Source organism: Lathamus discolor, chromosome 4 (assembly GCF_037157495.1).
Source record: "Lathamus discolor isolate bLatDis1 chromosome 4, bLatDis1.hap1, whole genome shotgun sequence".
Taxonomy (NCBI): domain Eukaryota; kingdom Metazoa; phylum Chordata; class Aves; order Psittaciformes; family Psittacidae; genus Lathamus; species Lathamus discolor.
Genome location: NC_088887.1, coordinates 74,181,598 through 74,205,561, shown reverse-complemented (window position 1 = coordinate 74,205,561; position 23,964 = coordinate 74,181,598). Strand labels below are relative to the sequence as shown.

Sequence of the window (23,964 nt, the reverse complement as noted above, 5' to 3'; positions counted from 1 at the left end):
AGTCCTTTTAGGTACTGGAAGGCTGCTATAAGGTCTCCCCAAAGCCTTCATAGGAGAGGTGCTCCAGCCCTTTGATGACCTTCCCTCCAGAGCTTTATCCCATGGTACTCTACATCAGATCCCACAAGAGGCCAAAGTCTGCTGTCCTGCAGTCCAGGGTAGTTAGCTTGTATCCAAGAGAAAAAACCACTGTTTTCAACTACTTATCCAATGCTGGTACTCAAAGTAAACCAGTACTCCCTCTATTGGGGCACCTCCTGGCCCCCAGTTGAGATTAACTGTGACCATGAGCACGACTTCCCCAGTATTATTAATAATTCTATAATCTTCAAATAAAATGTACCATCTTACCTAAAAGGATCATGAAAATCCACGTCAATATGAAGGCCATTTAGAAACAGACGTGCTTCTCCAGGTTGGATTCCAAGAATTTCATGAAAATGCTGAAAAGTAAAAAGTACTGCTAACCTAGTAATTTGTCAATACTAACACACATATATAAATATATATACATATATAAGTAAGGCTTAAAGCAATTCTGCAAAACAGACACATCAAATCTCTTCCACATTTCTTTCTTTAGCTGAGTGTTGTTGGTAGAAACATTCACAACAAACTTCTACCAGTTCTATTTAACACACTTTCAATGTACAAATACAAAGAAAAATAGCTGATGATCCCTCCCCCTCAACCTATACTGTCTCTACCTGTACAAGGTCAAGATAAGAAGACATTTCCAGTGTCCGCCAACAGAAAGTGAAAATACATATGCATACAGAAATATGCCTTGTAAGTTTTACGTGTATTACTCCTACATATCCATTCAACAAAGGGAGATATGTACGTCTTTCAGACCTCCACTTGAAACTAGCTTAACGTCTTTCACAGTTCCAAAAAATGTGTAGTTGCAATGGTTACAGGGAATTAGGAAAGACAGACTACTAACACACAATCTCATCTAACAAACAGACCTTGGGAAAAAACACAGATGAGGAAGGGATAACAAAGCATATCCTTGCTTTGCAAAGAAGAAAATAAAATCCACAATAAATGAATACAAGAGGTAGTAAGTATTTAGGGAGTAAAGTATGCCTTATTTTATTTCAGAGAGCTGTGAGGCATCATACTGTTCGATCTATGGTGGCTGTAGCAAGATAAGTATCAGAAGCAACAGCAGTATTTATTCCAACTCGCCCTGTGAGGAGCAGTCAGATTTCCAGATCTGTTTTAATTCTGAACAGAAGAATGAAGAGCATAAAAAATATACAGGACAAAAGCAAGATGAGAAAGGTGTATTTTTTTCCCATTTAGCTTCCAGTTGCTGAACAAAGTGTGAACAAAATCACACTTTGTTCAAAAGCACACTTAAGAGCAAGCAACTCAGGCTGCGTGCATTACTCCACTTGTAAGCCTGTTACTGAGCAGATGAGAGAGAAAAAAAAAATAAATCAGGAAAACACTGAAAGCCATATTATTTCTTTACAGTGGTTACTCTCCCACAGCTAAACGTTATGTAAAGCCAAAGCTAACTGATTTGTGGCATTAAAAGTGCATCCCCACGTAAATGAGACAACAGTTTACTTGAAGCCTCTTGTAATCCAATATATGCGCAAATTACTCCTAAAAGGTACCATATTCCTTAGTATAAACATTTTCACAACCCAAAGCAGAATGGGAATATGTAATGGCACCTAATATCAGCATATGAAAGGCAGGGCTCTCAATAAAGGAAAACTGCAGCTGTGATAAACCTGAACCTAACAGGAAGAATTATGGAGGTCCAAAACATGTCCAAGACCTTGAAAAACAGCTTTTGAAATTTGTAAATTTAATTTATTCTAATGGTGTAACCTGAACTTTGTAGTGCTTTCATTGCTTTTTTCGCATGTACATTTACAGAAGAGTAATATAATTGAATATGCTTGCTACAAAGTATCTAAATACATATAGTCAAACTCAAATATAATGTGAGGGATATTGTGGCTTTGGGAGGGGTTGCATCTCACTAATGCTAAGAAATAAACAGAAAGACATTACTTTTTCAAGGTTTAATTATTAGCTTTCGTGAAAATTTCGTGAAAAAAATGGATGACAGTGAGCTTTCAAAACGAGGAGCAGAAATGCATGGCGGTAAGTTTCCTGTGATTAGATAAGGGAAAAAAGAAAGGGATAATTTAACTGCTTTCCTAATTTATAAAACTCACTTTATTCCCAATCATATACTCTGTATCTGTCTATAAATGACAGTTTTATTTATTTTTTCCCCTATGTCCCAAAGTAGGAAAGATGTCTACCTTCTTTATAATCAACTGCTCCTTTGGATTACTCTGGCAAAGTGCTCTTCATACTTATCCTCTTTAAACCTCACACATCCATTAAAAAGAAGTAACCTAGAAGAAGCAGCTGGTTTCTCACATTGGAATTTTCCCCATCAGAGCTTCACCCAGAGTTACACACCCTCCCAAGTCTCACTCTACATACCCCTTCTAAGGAGCCAAAATTCACAGAATCCTGACAATGCCAAGTGACCTTGCAGCAGGTGCAATTTCTCATTTTACCTACATGGATCATGAGACACAATCAAAACAGGCAGATGGGACAAAATTAAGCACATATGATAAGACCCCTCTCCACTAGGCAGTGAAGCGCCCAAAGCCCTAGGTGTACCTGGAATTTTTCTTTAGTTAGCAATTCCAATTTGGATCTTAATTCCAGTATTTTGCCACGAAGTACTGTGACCATGGAAAAATCCCCCTTAATGTCACTGGACTCTAGTAGCGAACAATGAATGTAAAGAGGATTACAGTCTCAAGAAATCTTATTCGGATTTTTCAGGACTCTTGCATAGATCTGAAAAGATACTGAAAGCTGACTGCTCATACCTATAAACCCAGATACTCATGTAAACACAGGCACTGAGAAAGACTGCAACTAGCTGACATAGGTCATAAAAATCTTCGTATTAACTAAATTGAATGCAAGAACAAGGAAAAAATTGTCAGCCACTGTGTATGGAAATGGGAGTCTAAAAGTTTTTCAGATCCTTCAGTGCTGCCACAGGAAAAGAACTGAGCTAAATCAGAGCTGAGATTCATAGTGGTTTGATACAAGCCATTTGATAGTTCAGAAGAGCATCCATTTGCTGTAACAACTTTGATGGAAGGAGTACTTTGGCATCTGTTGTGGTTTAAGCCCAGGTGGTAAATCAGAACCAAGCAGCCCTCTCGCTCATCCCCCCGTCTTCTCCCCACCCCCGCTCCCAGAGGGATGGGGAGGAGAATCGAAATGATATAACTCCCACAGGTTGAGATAAGAACAGCCCAGTAACTAAGGTATAACACAAATCACTGCTGCTACCACCAATAATAATAAGGGTAATAATGAGGGAAGAGAATACAATACCACCCGTCGATACGCAGCCCGATCGAGCAGTGAGCCAGCCCTTCCGGGTAACTCCCAGTTTACATCCTGGGCATGAGGTGCCATGGTATGGAATACCTCTTTGGCTAGTTTGGGTCAGGTGTTCTGTCTCTGCTTCCTCCTGGCCTCCCCTCTCCCTGGCAGAGTGTGAGACTCAGGAAGTCCTTGGCCAGACCAAACATTTGAGAAGTAACTAAAAACATTGGTGTTATCAGCGCTGTTCCCAGGCTGAAAGTCAAAACCACAGCGCTGCACCAGCTACTGAGAAGGAGAAAAAAAAATGACTGCTACTGCTGAACCCAGGACAGCATCCAAGACTAGAATTCAAAGTTGATAATACTCATATAGTATTTTCTTGCTAAACTGTCAGCAAATTACTGCACTGGAAGTTGTGAGTTGTGTTTAATGAGATTTTTTTTTCTTTTATCTATAGCAGTTCTCAGTCTATTTCTTAGTTATCAATTCATTACACCTAAATCATCACATGCCTTTCAACTTTTAATACCTTTATTTGCTCTCACTGCATTTCCTATTCAACTTTTATTATCCTGAGAAGGAATCATTCAGTTACACACAGCATGAGATCATACTTCTCCTGCTGCTAGATGGATGTAATGCAGTTCAAGAATGCATATGCCAATTTACAGTGCTCCAGCAGCAGTTTTCAGGAAGTTTCCCTACTTTTATTCAACATATTTCAGCTTTTAGCTGTCTAAGAGCCTGTAGCCTCTAGACTGCAGATAGGATGCCATGAAATTTAAGCTTAGTGGGATAGGTGCCTAAGATCCTTATTACAGTCATGAAATCATACAAGTAATTCAGCTGACCAACCAAATAGGTGCCCAACATCATCTGTTCCAGGATAATGTATCTTGGACCGGAAAGTATGGGTTAGGCAAAAGTGAATGGATGCCCCAGTGCACACATCTGCCAGACCTGTATGGCTAACTTGGACAGCCTGAGGCATCTCAAATGACATCAGAAATTCAAGTTTAGGCAACTCAATGCCCACAAGATGACCACTGAGTGAGCTACATTATTTTTGATGTTCACTGACTACACGTTTCTTGTCATACCAGGAGTTTAGACATCATATACATGTGCCTACATGCAGACATCTTAATTTCAACCAACATTTTACTAACTTTTCTTAATAGTTATATATAGTAATAATTGTAATTCCTCATACACCTTTACTGTTTTGCATTTTGGAGTACAAGAGTAGTTTTTCATTAAGCAGTTGGTTTCGATTTTTTGTGTTAACAGAGCTATAATTTGAGAAAGACATTGTAAAGACCTCATCAAGAAACAAAGTCCTGATACTAACACTCTTACTCCGGTGACACCATGATTATCAGGGCTTTGATTTGCTTTATCCTGACCATAACCCTAACAACAAAGACATATAGGAAAACACATACCTCAGCTACATGTAGAAAGCAATGAAGCACCATGCAGATACTGATTTGCTTCCTTGAGAGAAAAATATGAGACTTTTCACTAGTGCAAGAAACAAAAGGCCTGCCTAATGCTGAGCAGTGGAGATGACAAGCTCTTTATGAGAAGACTGCATCAGTGCATCAGGGACATTCAGCATTTTCACTGTTTTAAAAGGAGGAACTGGAAAAGCATTTTCCTAGAAATACTAGTCTTGGCAAGGCAAGAGGAAAGGGCCTGAATGGATACACATGGAAATGTTGCAAAAGTACAGGAATGCCATAAATAAGCAATACAACCCTTTCGCTACAGTGCTGGTCAGTTTTAACACCATATGAAAACACATGCTCTGAAGAGCAAGATTAAGGACAGTGCTATGGATGTCATGGCATGTGACCAGTCCTCAAAGCATGCTGGCTAACATTTAACACTCAACTTGAAAGAAAAAAATACAAACTCTGCACTGAGATAGAAAATACAACAGATGTCATGAATCTGACAAGCACAACATAGAAACTCAGGATACACCTCAGACCACTCAAAATCACATTAACTGTGACTCCTCATGTGACACAAGGCACAAAAGATGCAGTGCATCAAAGACGAAAATAAAAGCACCTACTATAGATGACATTCAAAATATGTTGCAGAATAGTTGCATGAGTGATTCTGAGAATGTGGAGAGCTCAAAGCTAGTATATGTTGACCATAGTATAAGCAGCAGGCCTAGATTCAAGACCAAAGCTTTAGAAAGTTAACACCTAATTTTGCCGTCACAGCACACAATCTATGACTGAACATAACACTGCAGAACTTATTTGTCCTTGCCTAACTCTGTAAAATCAGAAGAGGGAAGAGGAAAAGTACCAAGAACAGCAGGAAGTGAAAAATCTGAACTGATTATTTCAGTGTTATTTATTTAGCAAAAGAAGTTTAAGACAATTAGCTCTTTGTCTGACAGAAACTATGTGAAAGTTGCTACGGTAATCAAAAACTCCAAAACCAGTAATATGATAACAACTCAAATGCCCATTTTGAAGAAATAAAAACAAACCTTCTGATTTTCTTCTATTTCATTTCGCATTTTCTTGTCTACAGGCACTCTGGTCAGCGATCTGTAAAAATAAAATACTGGTATCACTCAACCACTGTATTTAAAAAAATGCATTAAATAACATGAAATATGTACTTTAATACCATATCCAACGCGCTGCAATTGAAGAATGCTGTAATTAAGACTTAAAAAAGGAGTAATGCAGTTTCTTTTTTTTTTTTTTTTCCAAAGCAACTGTTTTGTTCTGTGTTACTCCAGTAAACCCAGGTTTCAAATTTAGGCCAGGTTTTGTTGAAATAATATTATCAGCATATTTTTTACCACTGTCTTTCCTCTTTTTTCTTCTGGAAAATAGCATGTATATAATGAAAAAGTTGTTTGATGATCTAAATTATTATCTAAGTACATGCAATACTTGTATATTTTAATTTAATGTTACTAACTCAATACTACTCAACATTAGAGCACAGACAGTCAAGGATATAACAATGTTTTGGTCAAAGGCAAGGAAAATACATGAAGAATGACTACTTTAAAATTAGATGCGATTAGAACAAAGATTTGGAGATTGAAAGAGTTGAAAATTTTAATCATTCACAGCCAGTCAGCATTTTAGTTTCCTTAGTCATGTGACCTTTAGAAGATAATCCATCAATTTGTCTTTTTTACCTTTCAATAACATTGTGGAAGGCTATTTTAACTTCCTCTGTCACAACGTATTGTATATGAGGTTTGCAATTACTAGGCTATCATAAAATAGTCCCAGAGCAAATTATTCTCTCCATTAAGAACCTCTAAACCATACTAACCTAAATTCCCAATAAATGCCAGAGTAAATATTCTAGTTGCATACATAAATATTTTTCTTAAAACACAATTGTACATGTTTTAGCAAATCTGTATGGAGTAAGAAAAACTGAAGTAATCTTAAATCCAGAAATTAACTAAACAAACAGAACGATCCTACTAAGCCAATTTCAATTATGGATAATAAAGCAGTTATTTAATAACAAATTCTCACATCTCCCACAAAATAAACTGATTTAGAATGGATCTTGCTAGTAAACCCCACATTTTTTTGCAATAGGTCAGAAATAAGACATAGAATCAGTTTACTTTAAACAAATACTTAAGGTTTCCAGGCAATCAAAGAGACTACTTATTAAGTGCAAACAATATGATTTCCAAGATTTGTTTATAAATATTACACAATTTATCACAGTTAAATACCCTTTCCCTATTTACCCCCTCTAAATATTCTGACGGATTATTTTTGTGACTGTGAATCTCTTCTGGACCACATGATGAAAGGACAATAATACATCAAGAAGGAGCTGTATTTATATTAAACCATATTTGGTGGGATTTCCTTGGCTTAAAATGAGAAAGGTGTAACTCAAACTGTGATGTCAAAGACAGCACTAAAAAAAAAGAACAGTCAACGTGGACTATATTATCATATAGTTACTGGAGGATGTGCTTAATAACTTGCTTATCGTTGTCCAACCAAACTGAACTCTCCCATAAAGCTCTATAACCATGCTGCTAGCTACTCTCTATGCACATAAAGTGGTAAGTGTATTTAATACTAATCACAGAATCACAGAATCCCAAGGGTTGGAAGGGACCTAAAAAGATCATCTAGTCCAACCCCCCTGCAAGAGCAGGGTAACCTACAGTACATCACACAGGAACTTGTCCAGGCGGGCCTTGAATATCTCCAGTGTAGGAGACTCCACAACCCCCCTGGGCAGCCTGTTCCAGTGCTCTGTCACTCTTACAGTAAAGAAGTTCTTCCTGATGTTAACGTGGAACTTCCTATGCTCCAGTTTACACCCATTGCCCCTTGTCCTATCACTGGATATCACTGAAAAAAGCCTAGCTCCATCATCCTGACACCTACCCTTCACATATTTGTAAACATTGATGAGGTCACCCCTCAGTCTCCTCTTTTGCAAGCTAAAGAGACCCAGCTCCCTCAGCCTCTCCTCATAAGGGAGATGTTCCACTCCCTTAATCATCTTTGTGGCTCTGCGCTGGACTCCTTCAAGCAATTCCCTGTCCTTCTTGAACAGAGGGGCCCAGAACTGGACGCAATATTCCAGATGCGGCCTCACCAAGGCTGAGTAGAGGGGGAGGAGAACCTCTCTTGACCTACTAACCACTCCCTTTCTAATGCACCCTAAGATGCCATTTGCCTTCTTGGCCACAAGAGCACATTGCTGGCTCATGGTCATCCTCCTATCCACCAGGACCCCCAGGTCCCTTTCCCCTTCGCTACTTTCCAGCAGGTCAACCCCCAACCTGTACTGGTACATGGGGTTGTTCTTCCCCAGATGCAAGACTCTACACTTGCCCTTGTTAAATTTCATCCAGTTTCTCCCCGCCCAACTCTCCAGCCTGTCCAGGTCTCGCTGAATGGCAGCACAGTCCTCTGGTGTGTCAGCCACTCCTCCCAGTTTTGTGTCATCAGCAAACTTGCTGAGGGTGCACTCAGTTCCCTCATCCAGGTCATTGATGAAAATATTAAACAGCACCGGTCCCAGCACCGACCCCTGAGGAACTCCACTAGTCACAGACCTCCAGCTAGATTCTGCGCCATTGACCACAACTCTCTGCCTTCTTCCTTTCAACCAGTTCTCGATCCACCTCACTACTTGATCGTCAAGCCCACACTTCCTCAGCTTATCTATGAGGATGCTGTGGGAGACAGTATCAAATGCCTTACTGAAATCAAGAAAAACTACATCTACCGCTCTACCATCATCCCTCCAATGTATCTTCTATTGTACTACTTTCTGTGTTCACTTGCTTGGAAATAAATGTTGTAGACAGGAAAGCAAGAAACTATAAACATTTCTGTTGAAAAAGAAACATTGCTGCTTAAGATTTTTAAAAAAATAAGATAAACTACAAATAAAAGAGTATCTGAAGCCAAATTTATATTTGGAAAAATGGAGGAGAAGGATTAGGAAAAAATACTGTCAAGTCAGAAGTCTTAAAACCTGACTATGTGGACACTGCTTTAAGGGACCTTCTACTAGCAATAGACATAATTCAGGAACACTACAGAACTCTTTTCATTAACAGCTACTTAACAGGACTCCACAGCAAGGAGGAAATTTAATGTCTGGCAGTACTACGGCAACTATTATTCTGACTTCATCACAACCATTTTAGAGAGTCCTGAAGTGAAAAAAAAAAATACTTCGGAGCTTAAAAAAAAAAAAAAAAAAAATCTGATTTTTATCCTGCTAAACTTAATATAAATAGTAGTAGGGCCTGCAGCTCTCAGAATCAATGCTTCATTCCGCATACACAGGTGATAAAAACTGCACAGATAAAAAGAACAACCTAAATCTTTACAAATAGCTTAGAGTAGTTAAGTCAAAAACATAAAAAATGAATGTGAAAATAGTAAAAAGGTGAAAAGGAGAAGACAAAGCTGGCCCAACATTAGCAAAGAAGTAAAAGGAAAAGGTAAGTATCAGCAAAAGGTAAGGTTTACTGATAGGTCTTTTGGTAATAAGAAAGCAATACATTAAAGAATTGTTAGCTAGCTCCTTGTCTATGCACTACTCTTGACAATGCAAGATTCTAGCAAGACTTATCACAAGTGTGATGAGTGACCCTTGAAAAGGACACCCCAGGAATATGAGGTAGCAAGTGTAAACCTTGTCTAGGGGAAGGTGCTCCTGCCCATGGCAGGGAGGTGGAACAAGATGATCTTTAAGGTCCCTTCCAACCAAAATCATTCTGTGACTCTATGATTAAAGTACCCATGAAAGACATCTTTCCATTCTGAGTTCAGTTATTTGTCCAATGCTTCAGAGCTTCACAAAGTTTTACACATGTTTTTCTAAATTTAAGTGCCAAGGACCCACTAAGAAGAAATACTTTACTGCCTGAAAGTAAATGGATACCATTTATCACTCTACATGATGCAGGAATGTTCTTACATGACCGTAAAGTTGTAATATTTTCTATCACAATTTCATGCATCTTGATTCTTACCTGGAAGAATATGCAGCTACGTAGTAGCTGGTATTTGCGTATCAGGTCAAAAAAAAAGGAAACTTTTAAGATGTTCACAATGTTAATTCATGAATGATATATGAACAGAAAGAAACAGAGTATTGTCATTCTTATTATTGCTGCTTATCTATCAGAAAATTATGGCATGTATATAAAAATATCCTATAAAATGAATTGTCAAAATGTTGCCATGACATATATCAGCTGTTACACTGTCTACGTCTGATGACCTTTTGTAAAAATCTACCTCAGATTAAGCTTTTTAACTAGAAAGAGTGAGCACCCCCACCCAAAAAAAAAAAAAGGTTTTAACTAGAAAAGGAAAGAAACTCCCAGAGGAATGGGATATTCACTTTTTATGATCTAAGGAACACCTCAATTTTAAAGGGTTCAGTATTTAATTTTTAGTATCACAGCTATAGTTCTAAAGCTTTTATACACTCTTCTCAAACCAAATTTGCAGAACTAAAAAATTGTTGTTTTCATATCTAAACTGTGTGAAATTAAAAAAAACCCAAACTACTATTATAATGATCGGATATCTTTAATTTCCTGTTTTTTCTATTTTTCTTCAGACCAGTTTTTTTTGACTCAGCAGGTTAAGCATGACTAGAATATTAAGGAAATATATTTTGTTTACTGTTTTATGCAATGCTTTTTTGATTTAAGTTTGTTGTCAATGCAGACCTACTAACTTTAAATTATTTAAATATTTGCATTCTGTCATGTTAAAAATAACATGCTAGAACAACTTGTTAGAATAAATCATACAGGAACTGCAATTCCCTTTTAACAATTCTAGGGGCCTCTCATACTTTTACCCATAAAAATAAAATGTTTGAAGAGTAGGTAAATTAGGCTCTAATGCCACAAATAAACAGTGGGAGTTGGAGTGGGATGTAACAATTTAATGACTTTTTAAATCGGTGATTTAAATGTCATCTAGCGTACTTCAAACCAACTTTTTCCTGTCCTTTAAAGAACAGAACTGGCCTTACAATTCAACATATTTCTTCTACCTTCTAACAGAAAGCAGCATTTTCTGATTGCTAATATAAGTGTAAACTTGAACCCCACTATAACAATTATGCTTCAGGCATTTAGAAAGTTACTTTTCTTCCTTGAAATGAGAGGTTACAAAGGTAGTTTTTCCCATTACAGTGTAGATTTTCCTTAAAAGAAAATCACAGATGACAATGAAACACATTGGTAATTAAACAACAGTTGTAAACTGCGAAAGCACACCGAGTTAAGAAGCCTATTTAGCATCATATTCGAGTAATTTAAGCAAATATTGCTGATAGGATTACATGAAGATCTTATTAAACAAAGAAAAGCATTTCTCAATTACAATATAATTAGCTTAGACAAAGAGCAATTTTTAATATTAGTACAGAGGGAAATGCTGATAATTTATTTAATAATGATCTTGATCTTTTATTAAGTAATCTGTTACGGGAGACAGGTCTTCCCCAGTAAGAACACTAGCCTACAGTAGCTGGGGCCCAATCTCACCAGCAGTGTTGTGCTTAGAACTAATTTATGTGGATCCCCCATGAAATATATTAATAGAATTTTGCCTCTCCCTGCTGCAAGTAGATCTGTTATTAATCAACAGAATCCTCCAGCTGGGACAATACCAATCCAGTAAAAGCCAGAACGAGGCATGCAACCATACACGCCTGAAGGATTAGGATGCCTTCATGGCATCTTCTGCATTAGACAGGAAATATTTAAGAGACAAATCATAAGCTCTCCCAGGAGTTCTTTTCTACTCAATGGAATTGCCTGGAATCTATCTAGCAAGCTGTAAAACATGAATATATGACTGCAGGATTTGGGTATAAATCTGTACTACCATTATTAAATTCAAATGCAAATATAAAAATAGTATTTGGAAAACATGCTTAAGTGTCATACCTGGCTCTTATTGGGAAGTTCTGAGCTATGTCTTTCATGATCTTTAAGGCATCATAAACAGGGGTAGACATAATTCGAGCAGCTGCTTGAAAACTAAGATCTGGGGAAAAAAAAAAAAAAAAATAAACCACCATCACTGAAAATACCACTCTCAATCAATACTGCCTACAATCAGGAAACTGTTCCATATGCGCATTCTCACTATTAACATTTTTATGCTTCAATTATATATTGTAAAATATTATGAAGTAACATTATTAAGGTCAAAAAGGCACTTAAAAGTTGGAAATACCAAATTCAGGCTTTCCTACAAGAAATCTGCTGTGCCATCTTGAGCATATACATTGCACAAGCAATTTCTAAGTTTACAATAACACAGTGAAAAAAAACAGACAATACATCATCTGGTATTATGAGAGCATCACAAGGGTATAGTGCCTAAACCTAGATATGCACCAACCCACAGACACCCATAACTGTAGTAAAGAGCAAGATCTTTCCAGCTCCAGGACTTCATAAGGTTTTCAGAGAAGAGATGTATTAAATGTAAAAGGCTGTACTGAGCATGTGAGGTGTACAATTTTCAAGAGTTGCAGCAATTTCACGGGAAGAGAACATGGAGACTCAGGAAACGAAGGCCAATCTACTGTCAAATTTCAGTTCTTTTAAGTGTCTAGCACCATCTATAAAGTGATCTCATTTTTCTTTCTATGCTTCTTCTCAGAATGAAGTAATTTTCATATATCAAGACAGTTTATAATCCATTTCCCTGTTCACTGGAAAAAAGAATGATGGAATTCAGCTAGCCTTCCCTGTTGCCTAACTTGTGTGTGACAAATCTTGACACATGACACTAGGGAAAAATCCAATTTTGCTACCAATAGGGTAAGGCAATAATATACCAGGTGCTTCTGTGTACTTTGGATACCTCAGTGCAATGATGCTTTTTCCTCATAATCTGCTAGTTAAGACACTGCAGCAGCAACTGAAGGCCTCAGGTTATTCAGTTTGAGGAAAGCTGATACCACATATAGTAAGAACTGCTGGGCAGAAAGCAATAGAGGATGCTTCCTTGATTAACTTCACACCATCTTTATGATTCAATTTGGAATTAAAAAAAAAAAAAGGGCTGAAGAAAAGTGAATAGCATGTGCTCCTAGTTCAGGCTGATACGGTACACCTTGGCTGGAAGAAAAGGTGAGCCTGACAGTTGGAATGTTAACTTGGTATTTCTTAATACTTTCAACAAAAAGTATAGAGATCACCATTTTCAAAAAGAGTATTTCAGATTCCTTTCAACAGCCACATGAGCTGTGAACAGGTGAAGCAATACCCAATTGCTGCTGTTACTATAGATAGTGATCTTTCACCAGCTAAACACCTAGGACACTCAATTAAAATCCTTCATAAATTATTACTCATTTCTAATTTATGCTGACCATTTAGAGTACAAATATTCAAATCCCATTGAGGCAAACTGACATGTCTTTTTACCTTTTTGCTTATCTCTGGTCAGGGACTGTCACTTTTGTGGCACCCTAATACAGCTGAGAGCAGTGTAGGGCACTTTGGTGAAGACGATCCTGAGCTTAAAACAGATCATGAAGCATACTTTGAAAGCTAAGGAAGCACTACAGATCAAGAGGCTATTCACACACACAAAAAAATTAGTTATTAAAGGGAATACCAGATTGGTACTCTGTGCATCATTTTTCACTATGAATAGTAAACCTAATTACCTACCTAAAACATAAAGGCTCTTGAAAGACAACTCCTGAATGGTATATATAAATAGGTATTTATAAATGGTCATTTATAATTAGAAGTATGCCTCACAGCTGAAGGAGTTTTGGATAAATTTAATTACATTTTTACTTGGAAGCTAAGGAAGAGAAATCAAAGAGTAGCTGAGCCATTACTCAGCTGCTGTAATTAGTTACTAAGAATGAATTAGAGAAAGCTACCAGTTATGTCAGGAATAAGACTAACGAAACAACTGCTCCATACAGAGAGGGGGCTGAAGACCCCCTGTCTGAAAAGGCCCTGAATGTACTTCTCACAAGCCAGTACCAGTCTTCCTGGCACTGAACAAACAGCATCTGAACACTTAACTACTCTCAACACTGCTTGTGGAGCAGTACTAATTTCACTTTTCATTTACACAGCCGTGACACCACAGAAAAGGCCATCACTAAATAGAGCACTAAGCCTTGTATAGGCTTTTGTGAAGACAGACACCAAAGGGATCAAAGTTTTACAGACACTTGTGCTTGAATATCAAGAGAGTGATATCCAATCATGTAAAAAAAAATTAAATAGACAAAAAGATAATTTTCTTTTTATTTGCACAGTAGATTTTTTAGAACTGAAATCTAATTTTTTTGAAATATTTTTTTTGGACCAAGATAAATCTTGCAGCTGAAGGGGATTTCACTGATAAAAGACTGTAACTACAATGATCACAAACAGCTAGTTTCAGGCTGGACACTGCTAACAAGCTCTGTTATAGTGAGGATCCCAAAAAGAAACTCAAGTTCAGATGACTGCTCTGTCTCCTTCACTGCACTGCTATTATAGTAGTATAGACAAATCAGTTTTAAACAGGCTGTCCCCTAAAACTGAAGAATGTAACAGGCAACATTTAGTTGCCTAAACTTAAGTGTTATAACATTTTGACATTTTAGAGATGTATTTTAGATTGATGTATAATTCCATTCAAGCTACAAAATCTCCTGCAGGTAATCACACAGAAGCTCTTTAGAAATCAACTTCTACATATTTGTTCCCCTTTTCCACAGGAAAGCTTTTAAAAGCATGTTTTTCCATTTGATGTTGTATTAAAAAAAAAAAAAGTACCCACATGAACTCCAGTACACTGATAAAGTTAGAATTTATAAAGAAAATAAACTGTCAACCTGTCTTTTGTCTTAACAGTTGCGTCAAAATTATATTTTTCACCTGACCTCTCAAAAAAATATCTGGAACTAAATTTAACATCCTAGATAAAACATCAGGTAGAAAAACAAACAATATAACTCCTGTCTTTAAAATCAGCAAAGCTAGTTATGATGCTCCATCTAATAAAACTACTTCAATGCTCCTTTAATTTCTAGCACATAATACTAGGACAAGACAGCAACACATTCTTCTTTAATACTTGAGATAATACTGCCTTTTTATGAAACTGTATGTCTCTTTCTAAAAGAAGCTTTTATCATAATGCTGAAACATCAACATAAAGGACAACTAAACAAAGTACTGTGCTAAAAAAAAAAAGCCATACATACCCTGTAGCTCCCAAACCTTCAGTGGTTCCATGTTGTCAGTAGTTTCAATTAGATGTTTTTTAAACTCTTTCAGATTATTTTTCAGATCAGGATGCATCTGTCTACAAGGACAACATCAGTGACATACATCAACATCTGCTTTTATCCATAATACTGCTCACAGCTAATACTGTATTCTTAGGGTAATAAGCAAGAATTGGAATTTTAATTCATTCTTCAGACAAAAATGGGGATTTGCGGTGAGAAGAGATGACTTCTGAGAACTAAAGGCCAGTTAATTCCAAGGATGAGTTCAGTGTTTTGTAGTGTTGTCTCAAACCCTGCCACAAATTTTGATAGAATAAATGAACTCCAAGATTAAATAGCATTAACACACAGTAGAAGTGTGTCAATACTATTTATATCATCAATATGGTTGGTTTACTACAGAATAACGTAGGAATAACGTATAACTAACTGCATACTAACTACTATAAACTGTAACTGCACAGAGCTTATTGTGTTGCCTACAAAGGATACAGGCGAGACAATGCTGAGAACATCTTTCATAAATTACCATCACTGACAAAAATCCAGCTACTGAGCATACAAATCATTAGTCAAGACCTGAAGAAGAGCATGGTGCCCAGTGAAAAATAAAGTAATTTCCAACATAAAGCTCTCATAATTCTACTAAACAAAAATGTGGAAGTTTAGTTATAAGTTGTATCAACTCACTTTAATTTGCCAAAAAGAAATCCTTGAATATCACTTTCTTCCTCATCATCATCTTCCTCTTCCTTTGTCTCATTTGCTTCTGAACACATAGCACATGTAGACAATACAAACCAAGAAAGTTACCGATGTATTATGTTCTTATGAATTATAGAATGGTTAACAGAAACATACAATCAGAAAGTTGTCATTCTGAGATGTAATGTCAATTAGATTTATACTTATGCCTTCATATTTTGGCATCAGAATGAATCACTTTACAGAACTTACCAACATTCAAATTAAATTTTAAATATAATTCATCCAATAGTTACAGTTTTTACATAAATGAAATTGATACGGTTAAATAGTTCACTTCCCAAAAACAGCCACTCCTCAGTTTGATTAAGTGGTAAGGTATAACTCTTATCAGGCAACCACTACTAAATTTATGCTTGAAAAGCATGATGACTTTAGAGTGCTTGCATCTCCAGCTACCATTTGATATAAGTCAGAGATCAGTTTCTTTAAAACTATTTTAAACTATTTTTTACTGGATTCAAAGGGTATTAAACCTTAGCCTTACCAAAAAGAGTTAACTAACTTTCTCTATATCCTGTGAGTATCCATGCAAAGTAATTTCTCTGTATCAAAATTCTATAGCTACCATTTTCTGTGGTAAATGTCCCATTTCAACATATAGTAACATACACTGGTACCAAATTCTATGATTCTGCACATCTTCCCAACAGAAGACTGTGAAATTATTTCCACTTAAATTCACGGAAAAACCCCTCACCTCTGAAACAGTGATGTGTAGATACTGTAGTAATTAGCAGATAAAAGATGCCAACAAACAAAGTAATTGAAGAACAAAAGTTAAACAATCTTGTACTTATTGAAAGGAAGAAGAATGGATCACGTTTTGAAGAGCCATAGAAAACAATTAGAGGTCAGGTAATGAACTATATATTCTGAGCACAACTGTTTATACACGCTTACATATATTTTGATAACTTAATTCCCAATGCTTGAGATTTCCTTCTCTAAGAAGAAATTAAGTATTTTTAAACATTACTGACTTTATAACCAAAGATTGTAACATATTTCAATAGTATCTCCAATGAGATATTATAAATAAAGCCCACCACATACCTTTGAGCTGTGTGTCATCCACTGCTTTATATTCTGTGCTCTTTATTGCAAGTTCTACACCATATCCAGATAAATACATTTTTCTGGAACTTGGTTTCTGTTTGATATTATTTTAACAGAACAAAAAATTTAAAAAACTGTATTTATAGGAGATTAACAATATCTAATACTGTAAATTTAAATAATTATGGCAGTAAAAAGAAAGTTTAATTCATCTTTCCGTCTATGATTCAAAATACTAAATGCTACAAAAATTACAAGAATCAAGTAAGACAAATTGAAAGTCCATTGAGAAGGTGTGTAACAGAGAGTAAAGGCCTCCTTCAGCTCCCACAGACCACAGAGAGGCTCTGCCAAAATTGTAGTCCCTTCACATAATATTGGAAGTACTAGAACAGTCCTTCAGGACAAGGGGTAATGGCTTCAAATTGAAAGAAAGTAGATTTAGTTATTAGAAAAAAATTCTTCACTATGTGGCACAGGTTGCCCAGAGAAGCTGTGGCTGCCCCACCCCTGGCTGTGCTCAAGGCCAGGCTGGATGGTGCCTTGATCAACCTGGTCTAGTGGAAAGTGTCCCTGCCCATAGCAGGGAGGTTGGAACTAGATGATCATTAGGTTCACTTCCAACCCAAACCATTCTATGATTAGAGGTAGATTTTGTAGCACCCTACATAATTATTGATGCCTTACAATTAATATTTTACATTGTTACTAATTTATTTGTAATTTTGACAGACTTTCAGGATGTCAGGAGGAAATTCTCTATTTCTGCATTTAGAGCAATTATTTAAAAAAGTTTTGATGAAAGAATTAATCATTTTCTGCAAGGGGGACTAAGAAAATGTGTTAAAGAATCACTACTAAAACCAGGTCGCTACTTATTAAAAACAAGTAACAAGTATTTCTAGCTGTGGAGTGGGAGTTTGACATTCAACAGCATAATTACTCAGGGCATAGTTATTTCTGAAAATGTACCCTAATTTGCCCAAAATGTATGAAAGTTCCCTTTCCAAAATGCAATTTGCACATGCATAGCAGAAATTCCTTCAAAGCCTTACAGCTTTAGCCTGCAATTTGTAAGAATCCTTCTGTATTAAGAATCCTCCAACCCACAGCTGAAAAGCCAGCAGGGCTGCAGGCTTACCTAGCTGCAAATCTGTGCAGAGAGAACACTGCACTCAGTGATACTGGCAAAAATAAAACGAAACAGCAGAAAGACTGCACCTCTCTTGCTCTCAATGCTCCCTCTTCTGGTATTTAATGAAAAAAAAAAAAAAAAAAAAGAGGAGGAGGAATTGTCTCAATGGGAGCCAAGAATAAAAACGTAGGTTGTGAGAAAGGTAGAAAAGAGAAGAGCACTCTGAAGAGAGAGAGGAAAAAGTCCAGGAAGGAAGGTAATTTGCATTTGGGGTGGACCAGGATGCATAAACCGGTCAGAGCAAGGAGACTGTAGGTATTTAATTAACGTAAAAGTGCATAAGGAACAAAGTTCAATAAAAACTATACCACACACAATTTAGAATTCAAGACTGGTGTCCTCAAATTCTCTATTTTATTACTGTAAGCAAATATCTCAAAGTCATCTGCAAACTATGGATCTCATGTCCCTGACTTATCTGTATTAGCCACACTGTTTAAGAGCTGTACTTTGAATACTTATTACTAAAACCTTCCAATAACCAAAACTGGGGACCATGTAGTTCCATGCACTGGTACTTGTCTTGCTTTGTTTTAGGGAGAAAAGTAAGTTAAGAAAAGCATTCTGAAAATTGTGTTTAAAATACTGATGATGTGCACTGCAAGCATTAAAAAACTGGTCAGCTCAGTGATGTTGACTGTGATAGCCCATGCTGCTGTATTACAATGCACACGGGATTATACAGAGAACATAGAAAATTATAAACACAATTAATTATTTTCAACTTGATTTTCTATCCTGTGTCCCATTTTTCTAATTCTTGTTACTAATATGAACAGTCTCCTGCACCAAGATTCATCCAAGATCTTTATACAACATAGAATATCTAGACGTACAATGCAAAAAGACATATTTCAAGATCAATTAGTGATGCAAACAGTGCTTGCATACAGAACTAGGTAGTATTATAATGTTTTATTAGCTTCAAAGTTTGTATTAAATGAATCACTTCACCTGGGAAGCTTTAAAAAGAGAACATATATTGCATACAATTAGGCAAATGCTAAAGCAAATGTAGAAAATGTGTTAACACCAAAAAAACAAGCAAAATAAAGACAAAACACAGCTTACTGAATCAACATTAATTTGAATGGCATACCTGAACATAATGTCGGAGAACATAAACAATTTCCTCCTTTTGAGCCTTCTCAGACAAAATCCGGTGGAATTTGACAAAGTCTTTCGTACCCACTTCTGCATAAAGAACAACCACTGGGCCATCCTCTTTGAGAGTTGGGAATTTATGATCTCCCTTAAAAAGATATGGTCTGGGTCTGGTTTTGAAACAAAGAATCATGATACTATATATTCAGGAAAAAAAAAAATAACAGTGGCAGTTTTCCTACTTCATAATTGAAAAATCTAATAATACTAAAAATATACAAGCCATGTTAAAATCAGCACGAAATAATTATGATTACTCACAAACTAACTTAGAACACCAAATCTGCAAATCAAAGTCTAAGAAACTGAAAAATCAGCATGAACTATAAATAATTTTATATATTTTATCAAATCACAACATAAAGAGCAAATGAAAAGCATAGCACTTGGAGATTTGTGCAACAGTTACAGCTTGAAGCTTTTAATTTAAATGATTCATTACCTCTATTAGAGATGTACAAAGCAATCAGTGAGTAACAGAGCCGCAGAAGGATAATCAGTGAAGTTTGAGACAGCTGCTAACACCCATGGAAACTAACTGAGGTTATCTTTCATTAACACCATCAAGCTCTGCTAATTTAGTTAATTTTGCAAATTTTGACTACCTGTTTTCCCCATTGAAAGCCAGGACAAGAAAAGTTATGCCTTCTACACCTGCAGTCATTTTTTAGATGACTCCAAACATCTTTTGAATAAAACCTGGTGCCATGGTTTATCCGCAACTAAGTACCATGCAGCCACTTGCTCACTCACAACCCTAGCTGGGATGGTGAGAAGAACCAGAAAAAGGTAAAACCCATGGGTTGAGATAAGAACAGCTTAGTAATAGAAATAAAATAAAATAATAACTATATCAATTATTAGTAGTAAAAAAAAGAAAAAAAAGGAAGGAATAAAGCCCAAGAAGGACAAGTGATGCACACTACAACTGCTCACCCCCCACTGACCAATGCCCAGCCTGTGCCTGAGGAGAAGCTGGCACCTCCCAGTCAATCCCTCCAAGTTTATACACTGGGCATGATGTGCTGTGGTATGAAATACCCCTTTTGGTAGTTTGGGTCAACTGTCCTGTCTCTGTTCCCTCCCAGCTTCTTGTACCCTTCCACTGGTAGAGTGCAAAAAACTGAAAAGTCCTTGGTCAAGGCAATTAGCACTGAGCAACAACTAAAACATCCATGTGTTAGCAGCACTGTTCTCAAACTAAAGCCAAAACACAGCACTGCACCAGCTACTAGGGAGAAGACTAACCCTATCCCAGCCAGAATCAGGACACTTAGGAAACATGGAAAAGGAACAGAGGATATGGTGCTAATTTTTGATGAGTACACTTCTTTTTCAAAGTTGCCTTTGTACAGTCACACTTGAAAGACCAGTAAACTTCCTCCAAACCTCTCAGAGACAAGTTCAGAAACTCTCATCCAACACACACTACAGAAATGTGTATAGCAGATGCTCACTGAAAGTCATACTGGAAACGCATGAGCAGAACACAACTTAGGAATATCTTCAATATAAAATCATGGAATATAAAATCATGGAATAATTTACACTGCAAATGACCTTTGGAGGCCATCTGCTCCAAACCTTCATTCAACGCAAAACCAATTTGTATCAGGTTTCTCAGGGCCTTAATGTCAACATCCTATGTAGATTGGTAGATATGCAATTGAAGACCACATCTGTAAGGCAGAGACAAAAGAAGGGGCCTGGTTTGAGAATTAACTTGGGTGCATGCAGCCATGCATCACAGAAGTATCAGACAAGCTTTCCTATCGTTATCACAGGACAAGGCAAAGCAGGTGGCATCAGGGAGTGCAAAACAACACTTGAATGAGTAAGCTCTGTTCAAGAACTGATCCAGATTTGCCACAGTGAAAGCATAATATGGGATGTGACTTGTGCAACTTCCTTCTCATACGCAGAGAGACTGCCACAGTCACCCTTAGAGAGCTGAAAACCTAAATCAAGGAAGCTTCTCTTTCCATAACTAGTCACCTAGGTATAGCAGAAAAATTACTCCTGTTCTCAGAAGATGGGTAAAAAGTGCTGCCAGGATTTTCTTGAACACTGACAGCCTCAAAGGAAGCATTTTATACCACCATGAACAGACTTCACTGACTTCAGTAAGTGCTGCAGTGAAATAACACTCCATAGGGCTACCATAATGACCTTGGATTGGAGAATTAAAGTATTCAGCCCTTGTAAATCCAAGATAAGCCTCTGTTCTCTGTTTCTCTTCAACAGTGAAGAGTAGTGAGAAGAAATTGATAGAGCTGAAAGCTAGCTTCCTGCTGTAAGAGATTCATTCTCATGAGAAGCCTGCCTGAAAGTGACAGAACAGCAGCTGGGCAGCCAAAAAAAATTATTAAAACCAACCCTAAACATGTATGTGGAGCTCAGCACTCACTAACCAGTTACTAGAGTAGTACAGGCGACTATACACTTTCCTAGATAGTTGCCAAGATGGGATGCAGAAGGCATACGATGGACAGAAGACAGCAGACACACATACTGACAAACCGCCTGAGGCACTGACTGTTTTGAGCAAAATGTGACTCCTATCAATGCTTTTGCTCTTGGCAGGATTTGCAAAAGTCCTGCAAATCCTAGTGTTGTATTTTGGACTGTTAGCAAGATAAGCAATCTCAACCATTTAACAGCAGTTCTCCTTTGACAAATACAGAGCTCACTGCACCTCCACACAAAATACTTACAATCAGAGCCCTGCAATCCATTGCAACAAAATCACAGTAGCTGCTTCATAAAGGGCTGGATGAATCAAAACCTTGATCTTCACATACAAACTCTTAGGGCTCTCCTGGGTCCAAAGTACCTGAGACTTCCTGGATCTCTCCTGGATCTACACAAAATAATGCTGTAGCCTTTCCTTTCTCTTTCAGTGAGATTTGAAACTGTTATCCCTAAAAATTGAACACTTCTAGTGTCCTCCTCTGATATGGAACTTTAGGACACAATTGAAAGCCTAGCTTAAGTTGGCCTGGCTTAAGTGGAAGTCATGACAGAGAGAAGACAGAAAAATAAAGTGAAACACGAAAGAAAACCGTTTCAAATAAAAAAGGGAATCAATAAACCAAAAATATCTCTTTTCATAAAAGCCACAGAGGAAATGAATGACTGGCTTAGAGGAATCAACAGCGAGATGGCACACTGTCTCATATATCAGCTGCTCACCACACTGAAAAGGAAGAACAGTAACAGAGCCCTATCTATATCACCTAGGCTAAACATCTCCAGCACGTGTGAAACACACCTACTACCCAGAGTATCACTGGAAATAATAATGGAAACAATTACCTGAAGGTGAACATGTTTTTCTCAAAGTCTAGCTCCAGGAACTGTAAATACTTGAGCGACACAACTACTTTTGGGGTGGGGAGGAGAAGAAATTCATCAAAATTTTGCCCCTGCAGCTCTGAAGGCTGGAATGAGTGGTGCACACAAAACTACCCAAAACACCAGAGCAATTTAAGAGAAAGAACTTCAGTTCTGTTGTGAGTTCTTGAAGTTAATGATTTCTGGAACTGTAACTCTTTCAATTCCGAATACTTCAGGGTTCTATTGTTTAGTACTGTGATTTTTCCAGAATCTTGTAAATGTGGGGACTGTATCTCCAGAAAGGAAAATGTGCTGAATCTAGTTAATGGCTTTAGAATAGTAATAAAATGTTAAGGTCTCATGAAGCCTTAATATATGACCAGAAGAATTCAATGTAATTTTAAAGGAAAAAATATAGTACAAATAATTTATGTTAGAATATAAGAGAGGCAGAATGTAATAGTCAAAAATAGGACATTACAAACTAGAAGTGAAGTGTTTTTGCAAAAACCATGGCTATTGAATAAGTAAAACACAATGATTTAGTAGGTTGTAATTCTGTCAGTGGACTCAGAATACCACAAATAACACCTGTAGAACACAAAACTGTTTTCAGAAGCAACCATTCCCAAAGAGACAAATTTATAGGTTTTCACTTTTTTTCCCCCAGTTTGATAGAAAGCAAAATCCAAAAACTATGCCCTACTAAATAATCTTTCAGTTCTACATATCTGCATGAAGTGGTATGCACACTAATGCATATTATGGTGACTTTGACCACTGCAGGAAAAAAAAAAAAACCCTAACTAACCAACTAAAAAAATGTTACATACAGCTCTTGAAAAAAATACAAATTATTATGTTTTTAAAATAGAAATTAAACATTTTGCTTTCATTATTTTAAGATTTGTTATTTTAATAGGTTCTACATATTTTACTTCATGATACAAATTCATCCTGGACTGATACTTGTTTCCACAAGACAAAGCCTGCAAAAATACTTGACAGGTGCAAAGTCAAGCACCAGGTGAGGAAAGGTTATGCCAGCTGAAGCAGGCTCCTCTACCAAGTCCTTATAACCCAGTGGCACTGACTACTTAGAAAGGTCTGTCAGCAGAAGTACTGTCTGAGATGCATTAAATGGTAAGCTTGTATAGAAAGCACACTAGCTCAAACATGCTTACGTCATACCAGGGAAAAGAAATATGAAAATACCCATGCAGTTAGAGAAGCAAAGCTCTATCATTTTATTTTAAAACCGTACT

The 23,964-nt window shown here is 36.9% G+C and overlaps 1 protein-coding gene across 6 annotated transcripts in view; it reads right to left on the bottom strand.

Annotated features, from left to right (window-relative positions):
- Nucleotides 1–23,964, bottom strand: part of UGGT2 (UDP-glucose glycoprotein glucosyltransferase 2) — an 81,236-nt gene that overhangs the window by 45,201 nt on the left and 12,071 nt on the right. For 5 of the 6 annotated variants that reach the window (XR_010612342.1, XR_010612343.1, XM_065678048.1 and 2 more), the window contains exons 5-11: nt 19,299–19,473; nt 17,002–17,098; nt 15,871–15,949; nt 15,154–15,254; nt 11,867–11,966; nt 5,912–5,972; nt 352–443 (exon numbers count right to left, since the gene is read on the bottom strand). Coding sequence is in view for 4 of the 6 variants with exons in the window: in XM_065678048.1 (XP_065534120.1) it covers nt 352–443; nt 5,912–5,972; nt 11,867–11,966; nt 15,154–15,254; nt 15,871–15,949; nt 17,002–17,098; nt 19,299–19,473 (705 nt within the window). In the remaining 2 variants the exon portion in view is untranslated. The remainder of the gene's footprint in view (nt 1–351; nt 444–5,911; nt 5,973–11,866; nt 11,967–15,153; nt 15,255–15,870; nt 15,950–17,001; nt 17,099–19,298; nt 19,474–23,964) is intronic. The other variant, XM_065678046.1, reaches the window with a different exon arrangement.